Source organism: Hyla sarda, chromosome 5, assembly GCF_029499605.1.
Source record: "Hyla sarda isolate aHylSar1 chromosome 5, aHylSar1.hap1, whole genome shotgun sequence".
Classification (NCBI taxonomy): Eukaryota; Metazoa; Chordata; class Amphibia; order Anura; family Hylidae; genus Hyla; species Hyla sarda.
In genome coordinates, this window is record NC_079193.1 from 116,356,047 (window position 1) to 116,379,720 (window position 23,674).

The 23,674-nt window shown below is 42.9% G+C and overlaps 1 protein-coding gene across 4 annotated transcripts in view; it reads right to left on the reverse strand.

Annotated features, from left to right (window-relative positions):
• The window catches only part of TRIO (trio Rho guanine nucleotide exchange factor), a 748,009-nt gene that overhangs the window by 297,852 nt on the left and 426,483 nt on the right, over positions 1-23,674 (reverse strand). For all 4 annotated transcript variants that reach the window (XM_056520137.1, XM_056520140.1, XM_056520138.1 and 1 more), the window contains exons 27-29: positions 9,436-9,505; positions 6,763-6,852; positions 6,481-6,573 (exon numbers count right to left, since the gene is read on the reverse strand). In XM_056520137.1, coding sequence (XP_056376112.1) covers positions 6,481-6,573; positions 6,763-6,852; positions 9,436-9,505 — 253 coding nt within the window. The remainder of the gene's footprint in view (positions 1-6,480; positions 6,574-6,762; positions 6,853-9,435; positions 9,506-23,674) is intronic.

Below are 23,674 nucleotides of genomic sequence, written 5' to 3' on the forward strand. Positions count from 1 at the left end.
GTAGATCAATTGTTTCTGGTCGTGAGTCTATTAACTCTAACATCTCTATCTTTCTAGATAAAATTTTAAGATCCCATGCCATAGGGGTCAAATCTTATCTGAAGGATGCCACGGATTTTCGTTCCAAAATTATGTTGGTTACACCACCAGATAGAGCCTTCATTGCCTCCTTTGGCGTGGGAAGTTTATATACCTCTATATCACATTCATGTGGGTTAGAGGCAGTTAAACAAGCTATGGTCAAAGACTGGAGGAATGCAAACAGTATTGATTTCATTATTTCACTCTTGCAGATTTTATTGGAAAATAACTACCGTTTTTATCGGCGTATAACACGCATTTTTTATGCTAACATTTTTAGCCTAAAGTCTATCTGCGTGTTATACGCCGATAGACTGTTTGTGACCACGCAAAAGCCGCTGCAATTCAAGGATTTAAAGCAGGTGCTTTAAATCATTGAAATGCAGCAGTTTCTGCCTGGCCAGAGTCCCACTGCCACTGCCCGATTCCCTCCCTGTCCCCGGTTTTATAAAATATCCCGCCGCCGCCATTGCCCAATTCCCTTCCCGTCCCCGGTTTTATAGTTAAATATTCCGCCGCCATTGCCCAATTCCCTCCCCGTCCCTGTTTTATAGTCAAATATCCCACTGCCGCCACTGCCCAATTCCCTCCCAGTCCCCAGTTTTATAGTTATATGTGCCCTGGGGACTGCGGTCATTCATGCTCCGGCGGTCTCCTGATCGGTCACTGTGCACTGCGTAATGACGAGTGATGATGTCCTCAACACGACGTCACTTGTAAGTCAGGCGCGGCGCACAGTGACAGATCAGAAGACCGCCGGAGCATCAAGGACAGCAGTCCCCAGGGCACATGTAACTATAAAACCGGGACGGGGAGGGAATTGGGCAGTGGCGGCGACAGGATATTTAACTATAAAACGGGGACGAGGAGGGAATTGTGCTGTGGCGGGATATTTAACTATAAATCCGGGGACGGGGAGGGAATTGTGCCTTGGCGGCGGCCGGATATTTAACTATAAAATCGGGGACGGAATTGTGCTGTGGCGGCGACGGGATATTTAACTATAAAACCGGGGACGGGAGGGAATAGAGCAGCGGCACTCTGGCCCCACAGAAGCCACGTCACGTCAATGATTTAAAGCGCTTGCTTTAAATAATTGAATTGCAGAAGCCGCCAGAAACAGTTTATCGAGGTACACCTGCACACACACGCACCCTCATTTTTCCAAGGATATTTTGGTAAAAAACACTTTTTTACCAAAATTTCCTTGGAAAAATGAGGGTGCGTGTTATAGGCCGGTGCGTGTTATACCCCGATAAATACGGTACTTTGTTTTTGATGATGAATTGTTTTGCAGTGTAGAGGCATGGCCAAGGGGAGCAATGTAGCTCCGACATATGCAAATCTCTTCATGGTCAACCTCGAGGAGACTTTTGTCTATGTATCCCACCACTTCAGGCATGTACTGGGGTGGTGGAGATACATAGATGACATCTTCCTCATTTGGTCAGGTACAGAGGGAGAGCTGTGTTTATTTCATGATTTTTTTTTTTTTATTCTGTTGAAACTGATGTACAATACACACTGGTTCACTCACAAGATATGGTTCAGTTTCTTGATGTCTTTGCCTCTATCTCAGGGGGGTGCTCGACAACAGATTTATATATGAAAACAATTGATTGCAACAATTTGCTTCATTTTGAAAGTTGTCATCCCTGCCGTATAGTCAAATGCTTCATGCAAAACAAATTACAGACACTGAAGAAAACTTGACAGGGCCCTTAATAAGATAACCAGATCATTTAACCCCTTAAGGACGCAGGACGTAAATGTACGTCCTGGTGAGGTGGTACTTAACGCACCAGGACGTACATTTACGTCCTAAGCATAACCGCGGGCATCGGAGCGATGCCCGTGTCATGCGCGGCTGATCCCGGCTGCTGATCGCAGCCAGGGACCTGCCGGCAATGGCCGACGCCCGCGATCTCGCGGGCGTCCGCCATTAACCCCTCAGGTGCCGTGATCAATACAGATCCCGGCATCTGCGGGAGTTCGCGATTAAAATGAACGATCGGATCGCCCGGGGATCTGATCATTCATAACGCCGCACGGAGGTCCCCTCTCCTTCCTCCGTGCGCCTCCCGGCGTCTCCTGCTCTGGTCTGTGATCGAGCAGACCAGAGCAGGAGAGGACCGATAATACTGACCTGTTCTATGTCCTATACATAGAACAGATCAGTATTAGCAATCATGGTATTGCTATGAATAGTCCCCTATGGGGACTATTCAAGTGTAAAAAAAAAATGTAAAAAAATGTAAAAGTAAAAGTAAAAAAAAAGTGAAAAATCCCCTCCCCCAATAAAAAAGTAAAACGTCCGTTTTTTCCTATTTTACCCCCAAAAAGCGTAAAAAACATTTTTTTATACACATATTTGGTATCGCCGCGTGCGTAAATGTCCGAACTATTAAAATAAAATGTTAATGATCCCGTACGGTGAACGGCGTGAACGAAAAAAAATTTTAAAAGTCCAAAATTCCTACTTTTTTAATACATTTTATTAAAAAAAAAATTATAAAAAATGTATTAAAAGTTTTTTATATACAAATGTGGTATCAAAAAAAAGTACAGATCATGGTGCAAAAAATGAGCCCCCATACCGCCGCTTATACGGAAAAATAAAAAAGTTATAGGTCATCAAAATAAAGGGATTATAAACGTACTAATTTGGTTAAAAAGTTTGTGATTTTTTTTAAGCGCAACAATAATATAAAAGTATATAATAATGGGTATCATTTTAATCGTATTGACCCTCAGAATAAAGAACACATGTCATTTTTACCAGAAATTGTACGGCGTGAAAACGAAACCTTCCAAAATTAGCAAAATTGCGTTTTTCGTTTTAATTTCCCCACAAAAATAGTGTTTTTTGGTTGCGCCATACATTTTATGATATAATGAGTGATGTCATTACAAAGGACAACTGGTCGCGCAAAAAACAAGCCCTCATACTAGTCTGTGGATGAAAATATAAAAGAGTTATGATTTTTAGAAGGCGAGGAGGAAAAAATGAAAACGTAAAAATTAAATTGTCTGAGTCCTTAAGGCCAAAATGGGCTGAGTCCTTAAGGGGTTAAACAGAGGCTATCCAGAAAAACTGGTCTATAAACAGAGAGAGAGGATTAGAAATGAGAGCACAAGGTATACGGGTATAACAAAAGATAAAACACAGAGAATACCTTTTGCGTCCACGTTTAATGATCGCTCAGGGAGACTCTCACAAATATTGAATAAACATTGGCATCTTATTAGCGTGGTATATCCGCATACTGAAGAATTTCAATTACGTCCTTTGATTTCTAACCACAGGGCTCCCAACATTAGGGATAGATTGGTGAAGAGAAATATCTGTCAAAACTTCCAATAAGTAAAGATTTTGGTTGCTCAGAAAAAAATAACTTTTTTCTCTGCTGCTCTTGTATCAATTGTAAATACATTCAAAAACGGAATACATTCGTACATCCTGGCATCCTTTAATTTATTTGGGTGAAACAACTCTTGATTTGAAAATGAGGTTAAATCAGCACAGATATAGTATATGGATGAAAAGGTTAGATCTACTGGTATCAAAGCACTTTGCTGAACATAAATCACACAAAGAGATTTCCATATGATGATTGTTAATCATATTCCACTATAGAAGAGGGGAGGTGATAGGGTTATGCTGCTCAAAAAATGTGAATTAAAATGGATACTGTGGATTACTGTATGTTAAAACATTTTCAGGACATAGTCGGAGCTACTTTATTAATGGTTGTCATGACACGTTTTTAAGGGAACCTCCTCATGACTGAAACTCTAGGTGTGAATGAGAATTAAATATATTATGAGCTTATACCTCCCACATAATGTGGACCATTTTGGTGGTTGCCTGTGAACTAAGGGGATTGGGAATATAGATTTGGCATCCCTTTTACCTTCCTGCCCATCCTGATGATTCCTTTTTGGACTGTAGGAATGAGGATTGGCATACAACCTGCTTCTGGTGTTAGAGCTGCTCTGTACATGAATGTGCTTAGTCTAGTCTATTTGTAGACAATGATGTAGTTTCGGCACTCCCAACACAGACACATGCCTTTTGCCAGCACCTGAGCACTGGTTCTTTACCTACGCTAACTCTGTATATTATATGCCGTGATTGTCCGCCCCTTTCATATTCTAGTTATGTATAATGAATACACTATGAGAAGCACATTCAGCATTTCTTTAGCACTTGTGGGGTTAGTCACTTACCATGTCTCATTTATATAAAAGAACCAGTTGTGTATATATTTAAAGGGGTACTCCCGTGGAAAACTTTTTTTTTTTTTAAATCAACTGGTGCCAGAAAGTTTAACAGATTTGTAAATTACTATAAAAAAAACTTAATCCTTCCAGTACTTATTAGCTGCTGAATACTACAGAGGAAATTATTTTCTTTTTGGAACACAGAGCTCTCTGCTGACATCATGACCACAGTGCTCTCTGCTGACATCTCTGTCCATTTTAAGAACTGTAGGAGAAAATCCCCGTAGCAAACATATGCTGCTCTGGACAGTTCCTAAAATAGACAGATGTCAGCAGAGAGCACTGTGGTCATGATGTCAGCAGAGAGCTCTGTGTTGCAAAAAGAAAACCATTTCCTCTGTAGTATACAGACCCTAAAAGTACTGGAAGGATTAAGATTTTTAATAGAAGTAATTTACAAATCTGTTTAACTTTCTGGCACCAGTTGATTAAAAAAAAAAAGTCATGTCGTCGGCATAGTTTCCCCACATTAGGTTATCAGCATAGTTCCCCCACATTAAGTTGGCAGTATAGTTCCCCCACATTAGGTGGTAGTTCCCCCACATTAGGGTAGCAGTATAGTTCCCCCACATTAAGTTGGCAGTATAGTTCCCCCCACATTAGGCTGGCAGTATGGATAGCAAAGAAAGAGGATGTTGATTAGGAGTAAACCTGTTATATTACCTCTGCTCCACTCCGATTAGTTGTTGCCGTTACCTGTTTTGCATGTGTGATTACACTTTTGAGTTTTTTTTCTCTATACCTGTATCGTTAAAGGGGTATTCCAGGAATTTTTTATTTGACTATGCTACAGGGGCTGCAAAGTTAGTGTAGTTAATAATATAATCTCTGTACATGAGTGCGACGGTGGTCTTGCAATTCTTCTGTGATCTTCGCCCCCAATATTTATTTAATACAGTATACAAAATTACTCAGGACTCAAGTTTTGCCCGATTGCAGTGTGTCGAGACGTGACATCACTAGTCAGATAATGACAGGGAGCCTGCTTCAATGGGTGGATCAAATGCTGGGTGGAAGAGAGAGATCATTTTCCAACAGCTAGAGGCACCCTGATTAGAAAACATTGGTCTTTTTTGAATGGAATGCAGCTTATTTGTGTTTCAATAGGTGGGATGGCTGATGTATGGGAGGGAGGAAAGTGATCTAAAACTTACAAGCATGGAACTATGGAATGTGTAGTTGGAGAACGAAATCCAACAGGAAATACCTGGTTCACAAAAAGATAGCCACAGCATTATGGTAATCTTACAACATAGCCACTTAGCCCCAAGACAAGCACAGAGCCTTCCTAAGCATGTCCATTACTGTCTGGCAGGTAAGTACTAAAAATCACCTTTTGGTGGATAACCGCTTTAACCATTTTGCAGCTAAAGAAATACTTTCTTTAGGATGCTAAAGAAAGACAATTGCATAATATTAGTCTCCTGTATTTAATAAAATCTATATTTTCTGTTGCCAAGGCTAGGAAAAATCAAAATGTTTGGACTTTTCTTTTTACGTTTACACTGTTCACCATAATGGATCATTAACATAATATTTTCATACGTATATTTTTTAACTTTTTTATTTTACTTACACTTTTCATGTCCCCATAGGAGACTATTTATAGCAATCATTAGATTGCCAATACTGTTCAGTGCTATGCATAGGCATAGCATTGATCAGTAATATCGGTGATCATCTTCTCTAGTCTGCTAGAAGGAAGACCAGAGAAGAAGACTTTAGAATGACGGCCGGAACTGCTGAGGGGACTTCCTTCCGCCATCTTGGATGATCAGATCCTTGCAGGAGTGACCTACATCCAAAATATTTAGTGGGACCTGCACTTTACATTGCGCTATCAAAACCTATGGAAAAGCTCTTTGGGGTGGTTTGAAGGCACAAAATGAAAACTGTATAGTGTGATGCTTCTGCTATGTTAGACAATAACACATGAGTGCAGGATCACATCATACATTATTTGCTTGTTGTAATCATGATATACTTACATAGGAATAGGAAAACAATTTTTAATGCAGATTGTAGTGAGCAATTCTTTTTGTAGATACAATCAGGCATTAGAAAAAGAATTGTCAAAATATGCACATCAATGTACTAAGGGAAAAATAATCTTACCTTTAAGAGAAGCTGATATTTTGTTATGCGTTGAACAGGTTTTATAAGGTAAGAGGAAATAGAGTTTGCCAATTCATGACGCTGCTGAATTTCCTGTGGAATATAGAATAAAATAAGATTAAGTTCTAGGAGAGAAATATTCTTGAAAAAAAAATTAAGGAGTTGTCCAAGAATAGACACTTACCACTGATCTATCGATAGATATTAAGATAGCTGAGCTATTACTAGTTTAATAACTTTGATGACAAAACAGAAATAATACAGTAACACATTTGCACTTACATCAAAATAAGGTCCTGCTTGTTCCAAGATTAGCTGGGTGGAGTCAGGTTTATTTTTGCAGTAAGACACATACATCTGAAATTTATCAGCCTACAGGGAAACATCACACATGGTTTTACTTTCATGACAATTCCTTTCTGGCTGCAACATGTCAGAATACCCTAAATCCCTGACTCAATGTTCTATCCACATAAATCTTAAATCCATAACCTTTAATATATATATTTTTTTTTTCAAACAAAACCATCCAGGCCCCGCTTGAACATGTTTATTGAGGCAGAAATCACAACATTGTATGGCATAATGTTCCATTGTCTCACTGCTATTACAGTTAAGAATCGCCATCTGTAATGACGGTGATACCTTCTTTCCTTTAAACGTAGAGGATGACCCCTTGTCAACCTCTTGCCATGGTTAACAGCTTAGGTATAAAAAGATCACTAGAAAGATCTCTGTACTGTACATTCATAGATTTGTACATTGTCTTTTTTCCACACTACATAACCCTAAGCTTGATAACCTGTCTTGGTACTGTATTCCACCACAACTTTGTCACCCTCCTCTGCACCCTCTCCAGTTCAGCCATGTCTTTTTTTATATGCAGATGGCCAAAACTGGACACAATACTATATGTTGTCTGACTATGATTTATACCCAGAGAAATCTTAGTTCTTGTCACAAGCCTATATGCCTCTCTCGATGTACAGTGGGGCAAAAAATATTTGGTCAGCACCAATTGTGCAAGTTCTCCCACTTAAAAAGATGAGAGATGCCTTTAACTTTCATCATAGGAATTACTCAACTATGAGAGACATAATGAGAAAAAAAAATCCATTAAATCCCACTGTCTGATTTTTACAGAATTTATTTGCTAATTATGGTGGAAAATAAGTATTTGGTCACCTACAAACAAGCAAGATTTCTGGCTCTCACAGACCTGTAACTTCTTTAAGAGTCTCCTCTGTTGTCCACCCATTACCTGTATTAATGGCACCTGTTTGAACTTGTTATCAGTATAAAAGGCACCTGTCCACAACCTCAAACAGTCACACTCCAAACTCCACTATGGCCAAGACAAAAGAGCTGTCGAAGGACACTAGAAACCAAATTGTAGACCTGCACCAGGCTGAGAAGACTGAATCTGCAATATGCAAGCAGACACACAAAACCACTGATAATCTCCCCGGATCTGGGGCTCTACACAAGATCTCACCCCGTGGTGTCAAAATGATCACAATAACGGTGAGCAAAAATCCAAATACCACAAGGGAATGACCTGCAGAGAGCTGGAACCAAAGTAACAAAGTCTACCATCAGTAACACACTACGCCGCCAGGGACTCAAAACATGCAGTGCCAGACGTGTCCCCTTATTAAGCCAGTACATGTCCGGACCTGTCTGAAGTTTTCTAGAGCGCATTTGGATGATCCAGAAGGGGATTGGGAGAATGTCATATGATCAGATGAAACCAAAGTAGAACTTTTTAGTAAAAACTCAACTCATCATGTTTTGGAGGAGAAAGAGTTGCATTCAAAGAACACCATACCTACTGTGAAGCATGGGGGTGGAAACATCATGCTTTGGGGCTGTTTTTAGCAAAGGGACCAGGACAACTGATCCGTGTCAAGGAAAGAATGAATGGGGCCATGTATCGTGAGATCCCAAACACACTGCGGGGGCAACGAAGGAGTGGCTTCGTAAGAAGCATTTCAAGGTCCTGGAGTGGCCTAGCAGTCTCCAGATCTCAACCCCATAGAAAACCTTTGGATGGAGTTGAAAGTCTGTGTTACCCAGCGACAACCCCAAAAACATCACTGCTCTAGAGGAGATCTGCATGGAGGAATGGGCCAAAATACCAGCAACAGTGTGTGAGAACCTTGAAGACTTACAGACAACAAAGGGTATATAACAAAGTATTGAGATGAACTTTTGTTATTGACCAGATACATATTTTCCACCATAATTTGCAAATAAATTCTTTAAAAATCAGACAATGTGATTTTATGGATTTTTTTTTCTTATTATGTCACTCATAGTTGAGGTATAACTATGATGAAAACACAGGCCTCTCATCTCTTTAAGTGGGAGAACTTGCACAATTGGTGGTTGACTATACTTTTTTGCCCCACTGTTTATAATGATTTTGTTAACCTTGGCAGCCGCTGCCTAGTACAGATCACTGCTTAGTTGAGCTTAGTGTTCACAAGTCCTTTTTGGGAGTAGTTGTCCTTTATGTTTTATTATTTTGTACATTTGGTACATTTTGTTTAAGTCTAAGTGCATAACCCAGATGTTTATTCACAATAAACTTCATTTACCATGTCTGTGTCCAAGCTTCCAGCTTCCCCGGATCCCTCTGTAATATTATGTAATCCTTTTCTGCTGTGATTACCTTACCCATTTTAGTGTCACTTGCAAAGATTGAAATTCTTCTCTGTGATCCCTCTACAAGGTCATTAATAAACATAATAAAAAGAAGCGGACCCAGTACTGACCCCTTTGGTTCTCCACCTGTAACTGTCACACAATCTAAGCAAGTTCCATTGTTCCCACCCTCTTCTTCCTACCATTGATCAATGTATATTGGGTTAAGTGGGGGGTGAACCAGCTGTCAGTTTCCATTTAAGCATTCATAACTTCAGCAAATGTGCTTATTACATAAAGAGAAATTACCCAGGTAACAAAACAATGTCCCACATCTTCTGGCAGTTGCTCATATTTTTCAAGCTCCTTAAGAAATACACTGTAATATAAAAATGCTAAATTAGTTTGATGTAATTTAAAACACTTTTTTTTATGTTACTGTACAGCTGCTGAACACATAAATATCAGCCAATGCAACCAATTATTGACTGTGTGTAGAGGCAGCAAGGATATTTCTACACATCTGACGTGAGGGAAAACAAAGGTTTTTACCATGTTCGGCAATTTCTTCCCAACACTAGCAAAAGAAACAATTTTTACCCAGATAATGCCAAGTTATCCCCAGAAAATTACATGCACTAATACGTAGAAAGGAGGTCAGTCTGTCTTGTGTGACAGACATTTTGTGAACTACAGGATTACAACATGACTTATCAGATATAACCTGGCAGCTCAGGATGTTGCTGGAAACAGAATGTCTGATTTTCCTTCTGGTCACTACAAGGAGAACAGTGACATGGGCAAATCCATACAATAATTAGATGCAGCATTTTAACACCGATCACACTGCTTGCCTCTATCTAGTGTTTGCAGATTATGTAGTGTGTCCTATGAGATGCAACCTGACACTGCTCTTCAGTGTGTAAGAGTTACAATAACAGGAAGAAAAAAAAAGAGAAAAGCTGAAGCTGTAGGTCATATCATATAAGGCTGGGTTCACATTATGTTTTCAGCAATACGGGACTCTATACGGCTGGGGAGAGCGATAGCCGGACGCTCCGGTATACCAGCCATATGAGGCCCATATGTAATTCCTTTCAATGAGTCGACCGGAGTCAAATGCTGACTCCGGTCAGCTAATTTTTGCCCTGTATGCGGTTTTCCCACCGGACCTAAAACAGGTCTTCTATTCATCATTGCAGTGCTGTGATGAATAGAAGACCTTAAGCTCTGTGTATGTTTCAGTCTGCATTGCTATCAGTGAGGCTCTCCTGCAGCTTTCAGTTTGTGCAGCTTTTTGTGAGAATCTGTGGAGCTTTCCCTTTCTGTGCAGCTGTCAAGCTAAGTGCAGACAGAAGCACTTCCTGAGTTTGGACTCCAGCCAGGCTGGGAGGAGACCAAACTCACTGTGTTAATTGAGGCAGGGAGCTGAACAGATTCTCCTAGTGGATATTTTATTTTATATTACATTTTAAACATATTTATGTTGATAATTTTAATAGCAAGTGAATAGGAAAGTGTCTGCTAATTACACAAGGAACACTATATTAAAAAGGTTTTATTTGGTGACAGGTACTTTTTAAAGATGTTCTCTCAAGTTGAAAGTATCACATTTTAACAGAATAGGTAATAGATTTGGTGGGGGTCTGACCACTTGGAAGGAGGGAGACATGCATCAAAGTTGCAAAATATGCTACTACCTTAATAAAACTTCAATGTGCTTTCTTATCAGGGCTTTATTTGCAAAAGGCACTGGAGATCCCCTACCTAGGTTGGCACCTTTCCAGTGAGGTAGAGAGACCAGTGATTTTTCTCCTACACCAGAACAGTGAACGCTGATTAGTAGAGCAGCAATCGGTAAAGGTACCTAATCTACTAACCAGCTAGACAGATATACAAAACAACAAAACATAGGAAGTAGGGTAAAGAAAGTACTCTGTTTAAATCTCATTTCTTTACACTAATGATGGAAGGTGGGGAGGTCTGCTGTGCATTACAATGCTTAGTGGGGTGGGTTTAGGGCATTGAAAGTTTCTCTCTCTGGGTACGGAATGCAGATGTATGGGGGAACATTTATAGCTTCCTTCTTATTTCTTTGGGTACGTTCACACTACGGAATTGCCGCTGAATTTCCGGGTGGAATTCCGCGGTGTGAACTTTAACATTAGTGTGAACGGGTCTCCGCGAGACATGTTCACACTGAAAGTGTTCGGCGCAAAGAAAGAACATGTTGATTCTTTGTGCGGAATCCGCGAGCAGACCATAGCCGTCAATGGCGACGGCTCAGTGCCCCGCGGCCCTAGCACCGAAGTATTCAGCCAGGCGGAATCTCCGCTCGCTGAATTCAGCGAGCGGAGATTCTGCAGTGTGAACGAGCCCTTTAGCTGCTCCTCTCTCCTTATTACCAATTTTCGGCTGGGATACAGGAGAGCCTGGTTTTTCCACATCCCAACTGGATCCGGTCCCCATACGTAATGCAGCCTTAAAGGGGTACTCCCGTGGACAACTTTTTTTTTTTTTTTTTAAATCAACTGATGCCAGAAAGTTAAACAGATTTGTAAATCACTTCTATTAAAAAATCTTAATCCTTCCAGAACTTTTTAGGGGCTGTATACTAAAGAGAAATCCAAAAAAGAAATGCATTTCCTCTGATGTCATGACCACAGTGCTCTCTGCTGTCCATTTTAGGAACTGTCCAGAGCAGGAGACAATCCCCATAGCAAACATATGCTGCTCTGGACAGTTCCTAAAATGGACAGCAGAGGTCAGCAGAGAGCACTGTGGTCATGACATCAGAAGAAATGCATTTTTTTGGATTTCTCTTTAGTATACAGCCCCTAAAAAGTACTGGAAGGATTAAGATTTTTAATAGAAGTGATTTACAAATCTGTTTAACTTTCTGGCACCAGTTGATTTAAAAAAAAAAATCCACGGGAGTACCCCTTTAATAGGGCTCTTCCTTCCAAGATTACTTAGTTTGCAGGGGCAGCCAGCTCTAGAAAGAGTCCTGGTTGTTTCAATCTTCTTCCAACCAAGAATTATGGAGGCCATTGTGCTCCTTCAGTGCAGAACTTTCAGTGCAGAATTTTCTTTTGTACCTTTGTCTAGATCTGTACCTCCACACAATACTGTCTGAGCTCTACAGGCAGACAGGGATAGACAATAGTGTCTCTTTCCAAATCAAGTCCAAGCATCGGAATTTACCACAAGTGTAATCCAATAAAGGTTTAGAAACAACTCAAAGTTGATCAAGAGAAAAAGAATGCACCATGGTTAAAGTGTCATAGGAAAGGGTATGAAGACTAGAGTTGAGCAAACTTCTGAAAAGTTCGGTTCGCCGGACTCACTAAACTTTTCTTGAAATCACGATTTCGGTTCGGCTCGGTTTGACTCGAACTGGCAATGAAATATGCCCCTAAACTTGTTTATACAGTGGGGGGAAAAAGTAATTAGTCAGCCACCAATTGTGCAAGTTCTCCCACTTTAAAAGATGAGAGAGGCCTGTAATTTTCCATCAAAGGTATACATCAACTATAAGAGACAGAATGGGGGGGAAAGAATACAGGAAATCACATTGTAGGATTTCTAATAAAATAATTGGTAAATGCCTATGTAAAAACAAGTATTTGGTCACCTACAAACAAGCAAGATTTCTGGCTCTCACATACCTGTAACCTCTCCTTTAGGGCCCGTTCACACGTCGGAATTCAAGAGGAATTTACTCGAGTAATTCCTCTTGAATTATCCGCTCCAAAAGAATTGCCATCTCCTCTGCCATTGACTTCAATGTAATTTCCGCTGTCCTGCTCACACAGCGTAAATTCTGCTAGCGTAATTCCGACGCTGAATTCCATTCCGCTTGAAGAAAGAGCATGTTCATTCTTCAAGCGGAATTTGCTAGCAGAATTCAATTGAAGTCAATGGGAAAAAAAAATTACGCCCGAGATAGTGAAATTCGCACGGAATGCGCGCGGAAAAATGTAGTAGAGACAGTCCATGGAAAAAGGATGACACCCATTCTCCACCCCACACTCCACCCTTTTTTTTACTCATCAGCCATTTGTAGATTTTTTTTCGGGACATTTTGGGGCTTATATAACACTAGCAGCTTTAATTTCTGACTAGCACAATCATAAAATGGCCGATTTGGTCTCCCACAAACCTTCCCCTTCCTTCTTCCCCCTTTCCGCGCGCATTTCCGCTTGAATTTCGCACAAAATGAAATTTCGATTTTTCGGACGTAAATTTTTCTGCTCGAATTCCTCTTTAATTCCGACGTGTGAACGCACCCTTAAGAGTCTCCTCCACTCATGACCTGTATTAATGGCACCTGTTTGAACTTTTTATCAGTATAAAAGACACCTGTACACAACCTCAAACAGTCACACTCCAAACTCCACTATGGTCAAGACCAAAAAGCTGTCTAAGGACAAAAGAAAAAAAATTGTAGACCTGCACCAGGCTGGGAAGACTGAATCTGCAATAGGCAAGCAGCTGATGTGAAGAAATCAACTGTGGGAGCAATTATTAGAAAATGGAAGACCTACAAGACCACTGATAAGTTCCCTCGATCTGGGGCTCCACGCAAGATCTCACCCCGTGGTGTCAAAATGATCACAATAACGGTGAGCAAAAATCCCAGAATCACACAAGGGGACCTAGTGAATGACCTGCAGAGAGCTGGGACCAAAGTAACAAAGTCTACCATCAATAACACACTACGCCACCAGGGACTCACAGACGTGTCTCCCTGCTTAACCCCTTGGGGACAGAGGGTTTTTCAGTTTTTGCACTTTCGTTTTTTCCTCCTCACCTTCTAAAAATCATAACCCTTTCAATTTTGCACCTACTGCCAAATATGATGGCTTTTTTGGGGGGGTCACCAATTCTACTTTGTAATGACATCAGTCATTTTATTCAAAAATCTACGGTGCAAAAAAAATTATTGTGCCACAAAATTGAAGAACAAAAGGACTTTTTTTTTAAACTTTTGGGGGGCTTCAGTTTCTACGCAGTACATTGTTTAGTAAAAATGACATCTTATCTTTATTTTGTAGGTCCATACAATTAAAATGATACCCTACTTATTTAGGTTTGATTTTGTCTTACTTCTGGAAAAAATCATTAACTACATGCACGGAAATTTATGTTTAAAATTGTCATCTTCTGACCCCTATAACTTTTTTTTTCTTCAGGGCAGTATGGGGGCAAATTTTTTTGTGTCGTGATCTGAATTTTTTAGCGGGACCATTTCTGTATTTATCGGACTTTATGATCACTTTATGTTAATTTTTCCATTATATAAAAAAAGTTACCAAAAATACGCTATTTTGGACTTCTAAATGTTTTTTTTGCGCGTATGCCACTGACTGTGCGGTTTAATTAACAATATATTTTTATAGTTCAGACATTTAAATGGCCATACCACATGTTTATTTTTATTTATAGTTTTTTTTAATGGGAAAAGGGGGTGATTCAAACTTTTATTAGGGGAGGGGTTAAATGATCTTAACTTTTTTATATTTTATAACTTTTTTTTTTTTTTTTTTTTTTTACTATAGCCCCCTCTAGGGGTATAGCATGCATTACACTGATTTCCTACACTGATCACTGCTATGCAATAGCATAGCATTGATCAGTGATTCTGTCGCATGACTGCTTCTACCTGGATCTCAAGCACGGAGCAGTCATTCGGTAATCTGACAGCGAGGAGGCAGGTAGGGACCCTCTTCGTGTCGGTACAGCTGATCGGGACACCGTGGTGGTCCCGATCAGCCCGACTGAGCTGCCGTGAAGCATATTTCTTAACTTTAGACACAGCGATCAACTTCAATTGCCGCGTCTAAAAGGTTAATAGCGCGTGGCACCACGATCAGTGACGCGCACTATTAGTCACGGGTCCGACCCGCTATGTTGCGGGGTCACAGCGTGATCCCGCATTATAGAAAGGGAGCGGGTGAAGGGTGTACAGGTATGCCCTTCGTCCCTAACAGGTTAAGCTAGTACATGTCCAGGCCTGTCTGAAGTTTGCTAGAGAGCATGTGGATGATCCAAAAGAGGATTTGGGAGAATGTCATATGGTCAGATGAATCCAAAGTAGAACTTTTTGGTAAAAACTTAACTCGTCGTGTTTGGAGGAGAAAGAATGCTTAGCTGCATCCAAAGAACACCATACTTACAGTGAAGCATGGGGGTGGAAACATCATGCTTTGAGGCTGTTTTTCTGCCAAGGGACCAGGACGTCTGATCCATGTAAAGGAAATAATGAATGGGGCCATGTATCGTGAGATTTTGAGTGAAAACCTCCTTCCATCATCAGCCAGGGCATTGAAGATGAAACGGTGCTGGGTCTTTCGGCGTGACAATAATCCAAAACACACTGCCTGTGCAACAAAGGAGTGGCTTCGTAAGAAGCATTTTAAGGTCCTGGAGTGGCCTAACCAGTCTCCAGATCTCAACCCCATAGAAAACCTTTGGAGGGAGTTGAAAGTCAGTGTTGCCAAGCAACAGCCCCCCAAAAAATCACTGCTCTAGAGGAGATCTGCATGGAGAAATGGGCCAAAATACCAGAAATAGTGTGTGAAAACCTTGTGAAGGGTTGGGGGGCGTGGCTTGGTGCCGACGAGTATGGTTGCTCTCTTGGTCGGCTCCCACGGCCCTATATCAGCGCTAAAGCTACTGGTGACCCCGCTACACTAAATGGGGAGGACCTCCCGTAAGCCCAGAGCACCCTTCCTCAGCTATCCAGCTACCTGTCACGCCACCCGGATGCATCTGTCCGTTTCTTCAAGCCCCAAGACCTGCTATCCTCCTGCTCTCCGCCTGTCTGCACCGGAGTCTCAGGGGACATCTTCCCTGCAGCTGCCGCACATTTCCTGTGTGGGTTCCGCGATTCAGACCAGCCATCCCTCCACTGTACTGTGGTGCCGCCATAAGTCTGCTGCCGCCGCCACCTCTCCTCCTGAGTTAACTCCTGTGGTTCCGGACTGCCTGGATCTGGGGGTGAGTGATCATGGTCCCCAGCCTGACAGGGGCTGCGACATCTGAGACGCCCACCAGCTCCTTCTACCTGTAGGGGCTGTGCCCTCTTCTCCCTGCAGGAGCGCAGGCCCGCCATCTTGGGTGACCGTAGTGAGGTGATTGCAGTCTCCTCCATCCTGACCCCGGCTGTCCTCAGCTACTGCTCCTTGCTCAGCCTCCCCCTTACCTCTCTCCCCTGCCTTGGGATCTGCACATCCCTCTCATCAGCTGCCTACTTTAGTGGGGTTAGGATCTCCGGCACCCCCACCCTCAGTGCCCCTGGGCCCTCCTGCTGTCCCACTGTGGCCTCACATAAGCCGCAGAGAGTTTGTGTGTCGAGCAAAATGTCTGTCCTCACAGGGGTCGCTTCCTCACTCCTTTGGGCCCCTGCTGCATTCTCCGCCAGGGCTGGTTTCTACCTCATGGGATGCTCACTCTGTGGGTGACCTGCCTTGCTCCGGTTTGCCCGCACTCACCTCTACTCTACCAGACCTCACCATGTTCCTCTCCCAAATTCCAACAAAGGAGGACTTTCGTTCACTCATTGCTGAAGTGAAGGATACTTGTCTGGCAGAGATTTCGTCCCTGCGCCAGGACCTACATCACGTTTCTGATCGGGTGGAGGGCCTAGAGGACGCGCATGATACCACCAGAGCTTATATTGCCCAGCTCCATTCTACCATTACATCCCAAACTGACTTTCTCTGCGATCTTCGGGCGATCTTTCTCTGATTCTGGGCGAGCTTCCTTTCCATAAGATCAAACTGGACAGAGCTAATAGGGCCCTTCCCCCTAAATCTAATACAGGCACCGCTAGAGACGTTATCTGCTGTGTGCATGATTTTCAAGTGAAGGAGGCCATCATGGCTAAAGCTCGCTCACTGAGGAATTTTGACTTTGATGGTGCCCCTGTTCAAATTCATCAAGACCTGTTCTGGCTGATGCTTCGGAAGCGTCAGATGCTTCAACCCCTCCTGGCTGTCCTTTACTCCCACCAGGTGCCTTATAGATGGAACTTCCCTTTTGCACTTCAGGCTCTCAAGGATGGACGCTCTGCTGTTTAACGTTCCTTCTCTGACCTCCAGGCTTTCTGTTCTGCCCTGGACTTGCCAATGCCTCAGATGGTGGACTGGGAACTCACCCCCCCCCCCCCCCACCTCCCTTACCCCCTGTATGGCAACCTGTCCGGTCTCGCCGGTCTGGGTCTCAAAAGATGCCCCCCTCCTCGTGCCTCCAGGGGTGCCCCGGTTTCACTCCTGAATAGTCACGAGTAGCACTTTGTCCTCTCACTGTTGCTCCTAGCTGCAGGCTTTCTATGCTCCTTGGTCTTGTCCGGACTGCAATTGCTACTCATGTTTTGGATGTCTACTCATGTTTTTGCATAGTTTTTTACTGTTATTATTCACCTGCATTATTGGTAACCTGTAGTTAAATTTTTCTGCAAGATTGTATTTTCCTTGCTGTGGCCTTGTGGCAGGGGGTTTACCGTTTTGGACAGTCCCTCCTTGGTGGTGTCCTTCCATTTCCCCTCTCGAGTCTATAGCAATGGCTTGCTCATGCCTTGGCTACCGATCCATTCTGATGCCTTGGCCTCTACATTGGCCTATTGGTCAATGGTTCGTTTCTATTCTCTGTGTTGTTTTTGGTGTGTTGTCCTGTTTGTCTACCGTCTGTCTGTTGGTCCTTTAGTTGTCCGTTTTGTCCTTCTCCTCCCCGCTCTTCTTTTCCCTCAGGTCGCTTTTCCTTGTCTATCTCCGAGGTCCCGGTCCTCCTCTCGCTTCTCTGTGGTTCTGCTGAGGTCCATCCAAGGTCATCTGTGACTATAACTCTTCATTGGCTATTTTCCTCTTTCCATCATTAAGGGGTATTACAGGCAAAAACTTTTTTTTATATAACAACTGGCTCCGGAAAGTTTAACATATTTGTAAATTACTTCTATTAAAAAATCTTAATCCTTTCAATAGTTATTAGCTTCTGAAGTTTTCTGTCTAACTCCTCAATGATGATGTCCCGTCCCGGGAGCTCCCGGAAAAAAACAACTCAACTTCAGAAGCTAATAACTATTGCAAGGATTAAGATTTTTTAATCAAAGTAATTTACAAATCTGTTTAACTTTTCAGATCTAGTTGATATATAAAAAAAAAAGTTTTGCCATGGGATACCCCTTTAAGGGCCTTAACTCCCCCTCTAAGAGACGTCTGCTGCAGCTGGAGTTGGTTGAGCTTCGGGCCAACAGTTTTCCTGCAGGAGAGACACACTGACCGTTCTGGATCATTTCAATTTCTTCATCACCTCTTTCCTCAAGCCTACTCTGCTGTCCCTGATAGGAAGACTGCTGGGACCGCTATTCTCGTCTCTCGCTCTTGCCCGTTACAAGTCTCCTCTTGCTCTCTCGACCCACAGGGGCGCTATGTAGTGGTGGAGTGGGTCCTGGGTGGGGTCCCGCTTCTGCTCTAATATTTATGCCCCTAACACATCACAAATACCGTTCCTGCATAGGATCCTCTCCTCCATAAATAAGCTCCATAAATACCCTTCTTCTGCTTGGTTGCTAGGGGGGGGGGGGACTTTAATCTTATTTTCTCTCCTTCTATGGACCGTCATTCCCTCACTGACACTCATGTTTCTCCTACCCATTTGTGCCTGGCTACCATTTTTAGGCGGATCATACTGGCCTTCTCGTTGTATGACCTGTGGTGGATAAACCATGCGATGGATCGCTCTTTTAGTTTTTACTCGCACCCCAATTAATTGCACACCCGTATAGACAATTTTTTTTTGTAATCTTCCCATGGTGCGCATGATCTCTACTGCCTCCCTTGAGCCTATTTCTTGGTCCGACCACTGCCCTGTCCTCTCCTTTTCTCATTCTCCTTCCTCTTTTCAGAGTTGTCATTGGCATCTCAATGACTTCTTAAATCACTGTCTTCCCGGGAGTCGATTCAGAAGTGTCTCACTGATTACTTTGCCACTAACGAGGGTACGGTCTCCTCGCAGGCAATCCTTTGGGAAGCCCATAAGTCTGTGGTGAGGGAGCACTGTATTGCATTGGGGGCCCGGCTTAAACGTGATGCTCTGACTCGCTCTCGGGAACTCCGCTCACAAATTACACACCTGGAGGTTATTTTACTCTCCTCACCTTCTGTGTCTGTCCTGAGGCACTTGATAACTGCTCGTGCACAGTTGGGTGACCTAGCTCTACATAGGGTGGAGCAACAGTTGTTATACGCCAAACAGCATTTTTACGAGAAAGGTAACAAGGCCCATACCATGTTGGCTAGACGCCTGCGTGATCGTGCAGTTACTCAATCCCCCTCTGCCCTGAAGGACTCCTCTGGTGTTATGCACCCTGGTGTTCTCACCCTGCTGACATCTCCTGCCATTTTGTTAACTACTATTCTAGTCTTTATTCTCTTTCTTCCCAACTTCTGTCTGATGCGGTGGAGCGTGCAGCTGCTCTGGATTCTTATCTGTCCTGATGCGGCATGCCCACTCTGTCGGGGGCTGATCATGAGGCTCTCAATGCACTTATTACTGAGGAGGAGCTCCTTGATGTCCTCAAATCCCTTCCAGCTGGACACTCCCCTGAACCTGACAGATTCTCTTATCTATACTAGAAGACTTATTCCTCCATACTCCTACCTAAACTTGTCCCTCTTTTCAATTCTTTTATGGGGGCAAGGATATTCCGCAGTCTTTTTACACTCCTTGGGGCGAGGATTACCCAAGCCAGGCAATGATCCCCATGATTGCTCTAGTTACAGGCCTATTGCCCTCCTTAACTCCGACCTTAAGCTCTTTTCAAAAGGTCTTAGCAGTCAGACTAGGCTCCTTTCTCCCCTCCCTCATCCATAAGGATCAGGTTGGGTTTATCCCCTGTCGTCAGGGTGGAAACAATACCAGGAGGGTAGTGGGTCTGGTTGACTTAGTCAGAGATCTAACCAGATGTTGCTTCTTAGCCTGGATGCGGAAAAGGCCTTTGATAGGCTGGGGTGGCCATTTCTTTTTGCCAGCCTTCAGAAATTTGGTATCACAGGTACCTTTTTAACTGCTCTGCAGGGTCTCTATTCCTCCCCATCTACTTCCCTCAAACTCCCTCATGTTCCCCCTCCAACCTTTTCTCTGTTTAATGGGACAAGTAAGGGGTGTCCGCGGTCCCCTCTGGTGTTTGCCATGTGCATTGAGCCTCTTGCTGTCTTGATCAGGGGGGACTCTGACATCACTGGTATCCCCATTCATGATAGAGAATTTAAGATTTGCTTATTTGCTGATGATATTCTCCACATGCTCTCTCGTCCCTTGCTATCTCTTCCTAACCTTTATAAAGCTCTATATGACTACAGTGTAGTATCTTCTCTCATCTATGTCTACTCTCTTGAACTCTAATTACTCTTTAAAGTGGTCCACCTCTGCCATCAAGTACTTGGGGATCCACATCACTTCCCACTACACCTCTCTTTACTATTCTAACAATCTCCTCCTTTTCCGGGAAGTTGGGGCCTTACTAGAGAAATGGCGGTCGCAATATAGCTCTTTTTTTTTTTTTTGCCCGATTGTGGCGGTTAAAATGACGATTCTTCAAAAATTACTATATATTTTCGAGGCGTTGCCGACTTGAGTGCAATTGTCCGCCCTGCACTCTTTTCAATCTGCTATATTCTGTTTCATTTAGGACGAGAAGAGACACCGTCTTCAGATGGCTAGCAGGGTAATGGGGGGGGGGTTTAGCGGTTCTTGATGTGACCAATTATTATTCGGCTGCCCATCTGCGTTATCTTGCGGCCTGGTCATCTTACCATGCGTATAGTCGATGGATGGAGCTAGAGAATCTCTGGTTGGCTCCTATCCACCCGAACTCCCTTCTTTGGTCACCGCAGGCACCTTCTGTCTCTCTCTCCTCTCCTGGGTCCCATGTCCTTCTCTCGGTATGTTTGGGTTTATTGCTCTATAAAGTTTAGACTGTTCTCTCTATCTTCACCTCTGTGGTCTTTTCTTTACCATCCCAATTTCCCTGCTGGTCTGTCATCGCCCATGGTGCGGGAATGGGGCTCTAGGAGTCTTTTTTGCTGGGCTGATGTAGTGGATCCCATCTCTCTCTCTCTCTCCTACCCTTTGAACAATTAGTGGCCCATTGCGATCTCCCCTCGTCTGAGCGTTACCGCTACCTACAAGTTACGCATTTTCTGTCCTCTGCGACTGGCTCTACAGTTGTCTCTCAGCCTACTGGATTTGAAAGGTTGTGCCATGGTGGACCTCAAGCATGGGGGCTTCTCTCCGACATATATTCCTTCCCCCCTGATGGGGATCCCCATTACCCCGCTACATGGGTCGTTGGGAGGCTGCTCTTAACACTACTATCACCTTACCTCAATGGTGGATTATCTGGGAGAGGGCATCTAAGGCTTCTATCTGCACAGCATATAAGGAAAGCCAGTATAAAATGGTCATGGGCTGGTATCACACCCCTGAACTCTTAAATAGACTGAACCCTGCCATCCCTCCTCAATGCTGGCGTTGTGGAGTGGGTTTGGGTACGGTGTTCCATATCTTTTGGTCCTGCCCTCTTATAGGGGACTACTGGAAAATGGTACATTTAGATACCTCGGGTGTCTTAGTCCCGCTAGATCCCCACATATATCTGCTCCATCTTTCTCATCCCGCTCTAAGAAACCGTTCAAACTTTTTATGCATTATTGCTCTGGCTGCTAAAACGCTAATAGCTAAATGCTGGAAGAAAACTCTCCATCCCTCTGAGTCTGATCTGTTGGCCTGTATCTGTGAGATCCGCTCCTTGGAATCCCTCACAGCCTCATTAAATAATTCTGCACCCTCTTTTCTCTCAGTTTGGGGACCTTGGGACTGCTTCTCTGATCGACAACCACCTTGATCTTTCTCGCTCTTTCTCCTTTTTGTTTTTTTCTCCCCTCTCTCTCTTCCCCCCCCCCCCTGGTTCTGTGATTCGTTCTGTGTTTGTCTTAGTGGTCCCTTTATGTTCCCTTCTACCCTTCCCTTCCTATGTTTGTAGCCCTCTGGTATTGTTTTAATTGTTATTGTGTGAAGGTATGCCTCCTTCGCTCTCATATGGTTATCATACCGATCATACCGCATTAGTGTCCCGTATCGGGCAACTTTGTTTGGGCTTATTTGTTTACTAGATTTAACACAGCTCCTTCATTGTTAGTCTTGTTTTTGTGTGATGTATTGGATATGGTTGGCTCTTGGCCCTTCCTGATATTATCCACATTTTTTTTTGTTCTACTTGGATTTGTATCTTTGGAAAATTTGTTAATAAAATGAAAAAAAATAGGAAAAGAAAACCTTGTGAAGGCTTACAGAAAACCTTTGACCTCTGTGATTGCCAACAAAGGGTATATAACAAAGTATTCAGATGAACTTTTGTTATTGACCAAATACTTATTTTCCACCATAATTTGCAAACAAATTCTTTTAAAATCAAAGTGATTTTATGGATTTTTTTTCTCATGTCACTCATAGTTGAGGTATACCTTTGATGAAAATTACAGGCCTTTCTCATCTTTTTAAGTGGGAGAACTTGCTCAATTGGTAGCTAACTAAAATATTTTTTCCCCCACTGTAACACTCCCCAACAGCTCTTTAACCCCTGTCTAACACTGTTCGGAATGTATTCAAGTAGTTTTAAATTGTTTTTAAGGCTCAGTTATGGGGACATGCAGTAACCCATGGTAACTATTACATCTCACCCTGTCTTTAGGCTTATTCACACCAAAATAAAGTGGAATAAAGTATCCCTGGCTGTCGGTAGATGCCTGCTGGTGTTAATATGCACATGGAGGCATGGGGAGACTCAGTGGCTTTTAACAAGTGCACCAAAAATGATCCCTTTATTTGAGAATAATGGGTTGTGTACATGTAGGCCTGGCTGGAACTAGGGTGACGGTGGATTGGTGTTTCCAGTAGTTGTTAGCATACAGCAGGTGCTGGCTGACTGATGTTACTAGCATACAGCATGAAATGGCAGACTTATGTCAATAGCGTAAACAAGGAGATGACTGGTAGTAGCAGGAAGGTGGTGGTTTTTACATTAAATTTGAAAAAGTTTCAATTAAGGTTTTTCATTTTGAAATTCAAATTCAAATTATAAAAATTCAATTATAAGGTTCCTGGACTGGTGATGCTGACATGCATGGGTGATGTATGAGTAGACCTGGCTGAAACTACCAGCAGAACATGCCATAGTGGCTTACTGGAGGAATTTGTAGAAGTCTGCATAAAAGCAGCAGGTTGAGACACCTTTAAAATCAATTTGAATTTGGCCAGCCAGGTTACCAGGGCCTGGCTGGTTGCAGGAAGGTTGCAACAGCAACCTTCAGCATGTCACAGTGGTTTACTATAGGAATTAGTAGTGGTCGCGTAAATCAGCAGGTTGAGAAACCACCAAAATTTTATTTAACCCCTTAACGACGCAGGACGTATATTTACGTCCTGCGCCGGCTCCCGCGATATGAAGCAGGATCGCGCCGCGATCCCGCATCATATCGCGTCGGTC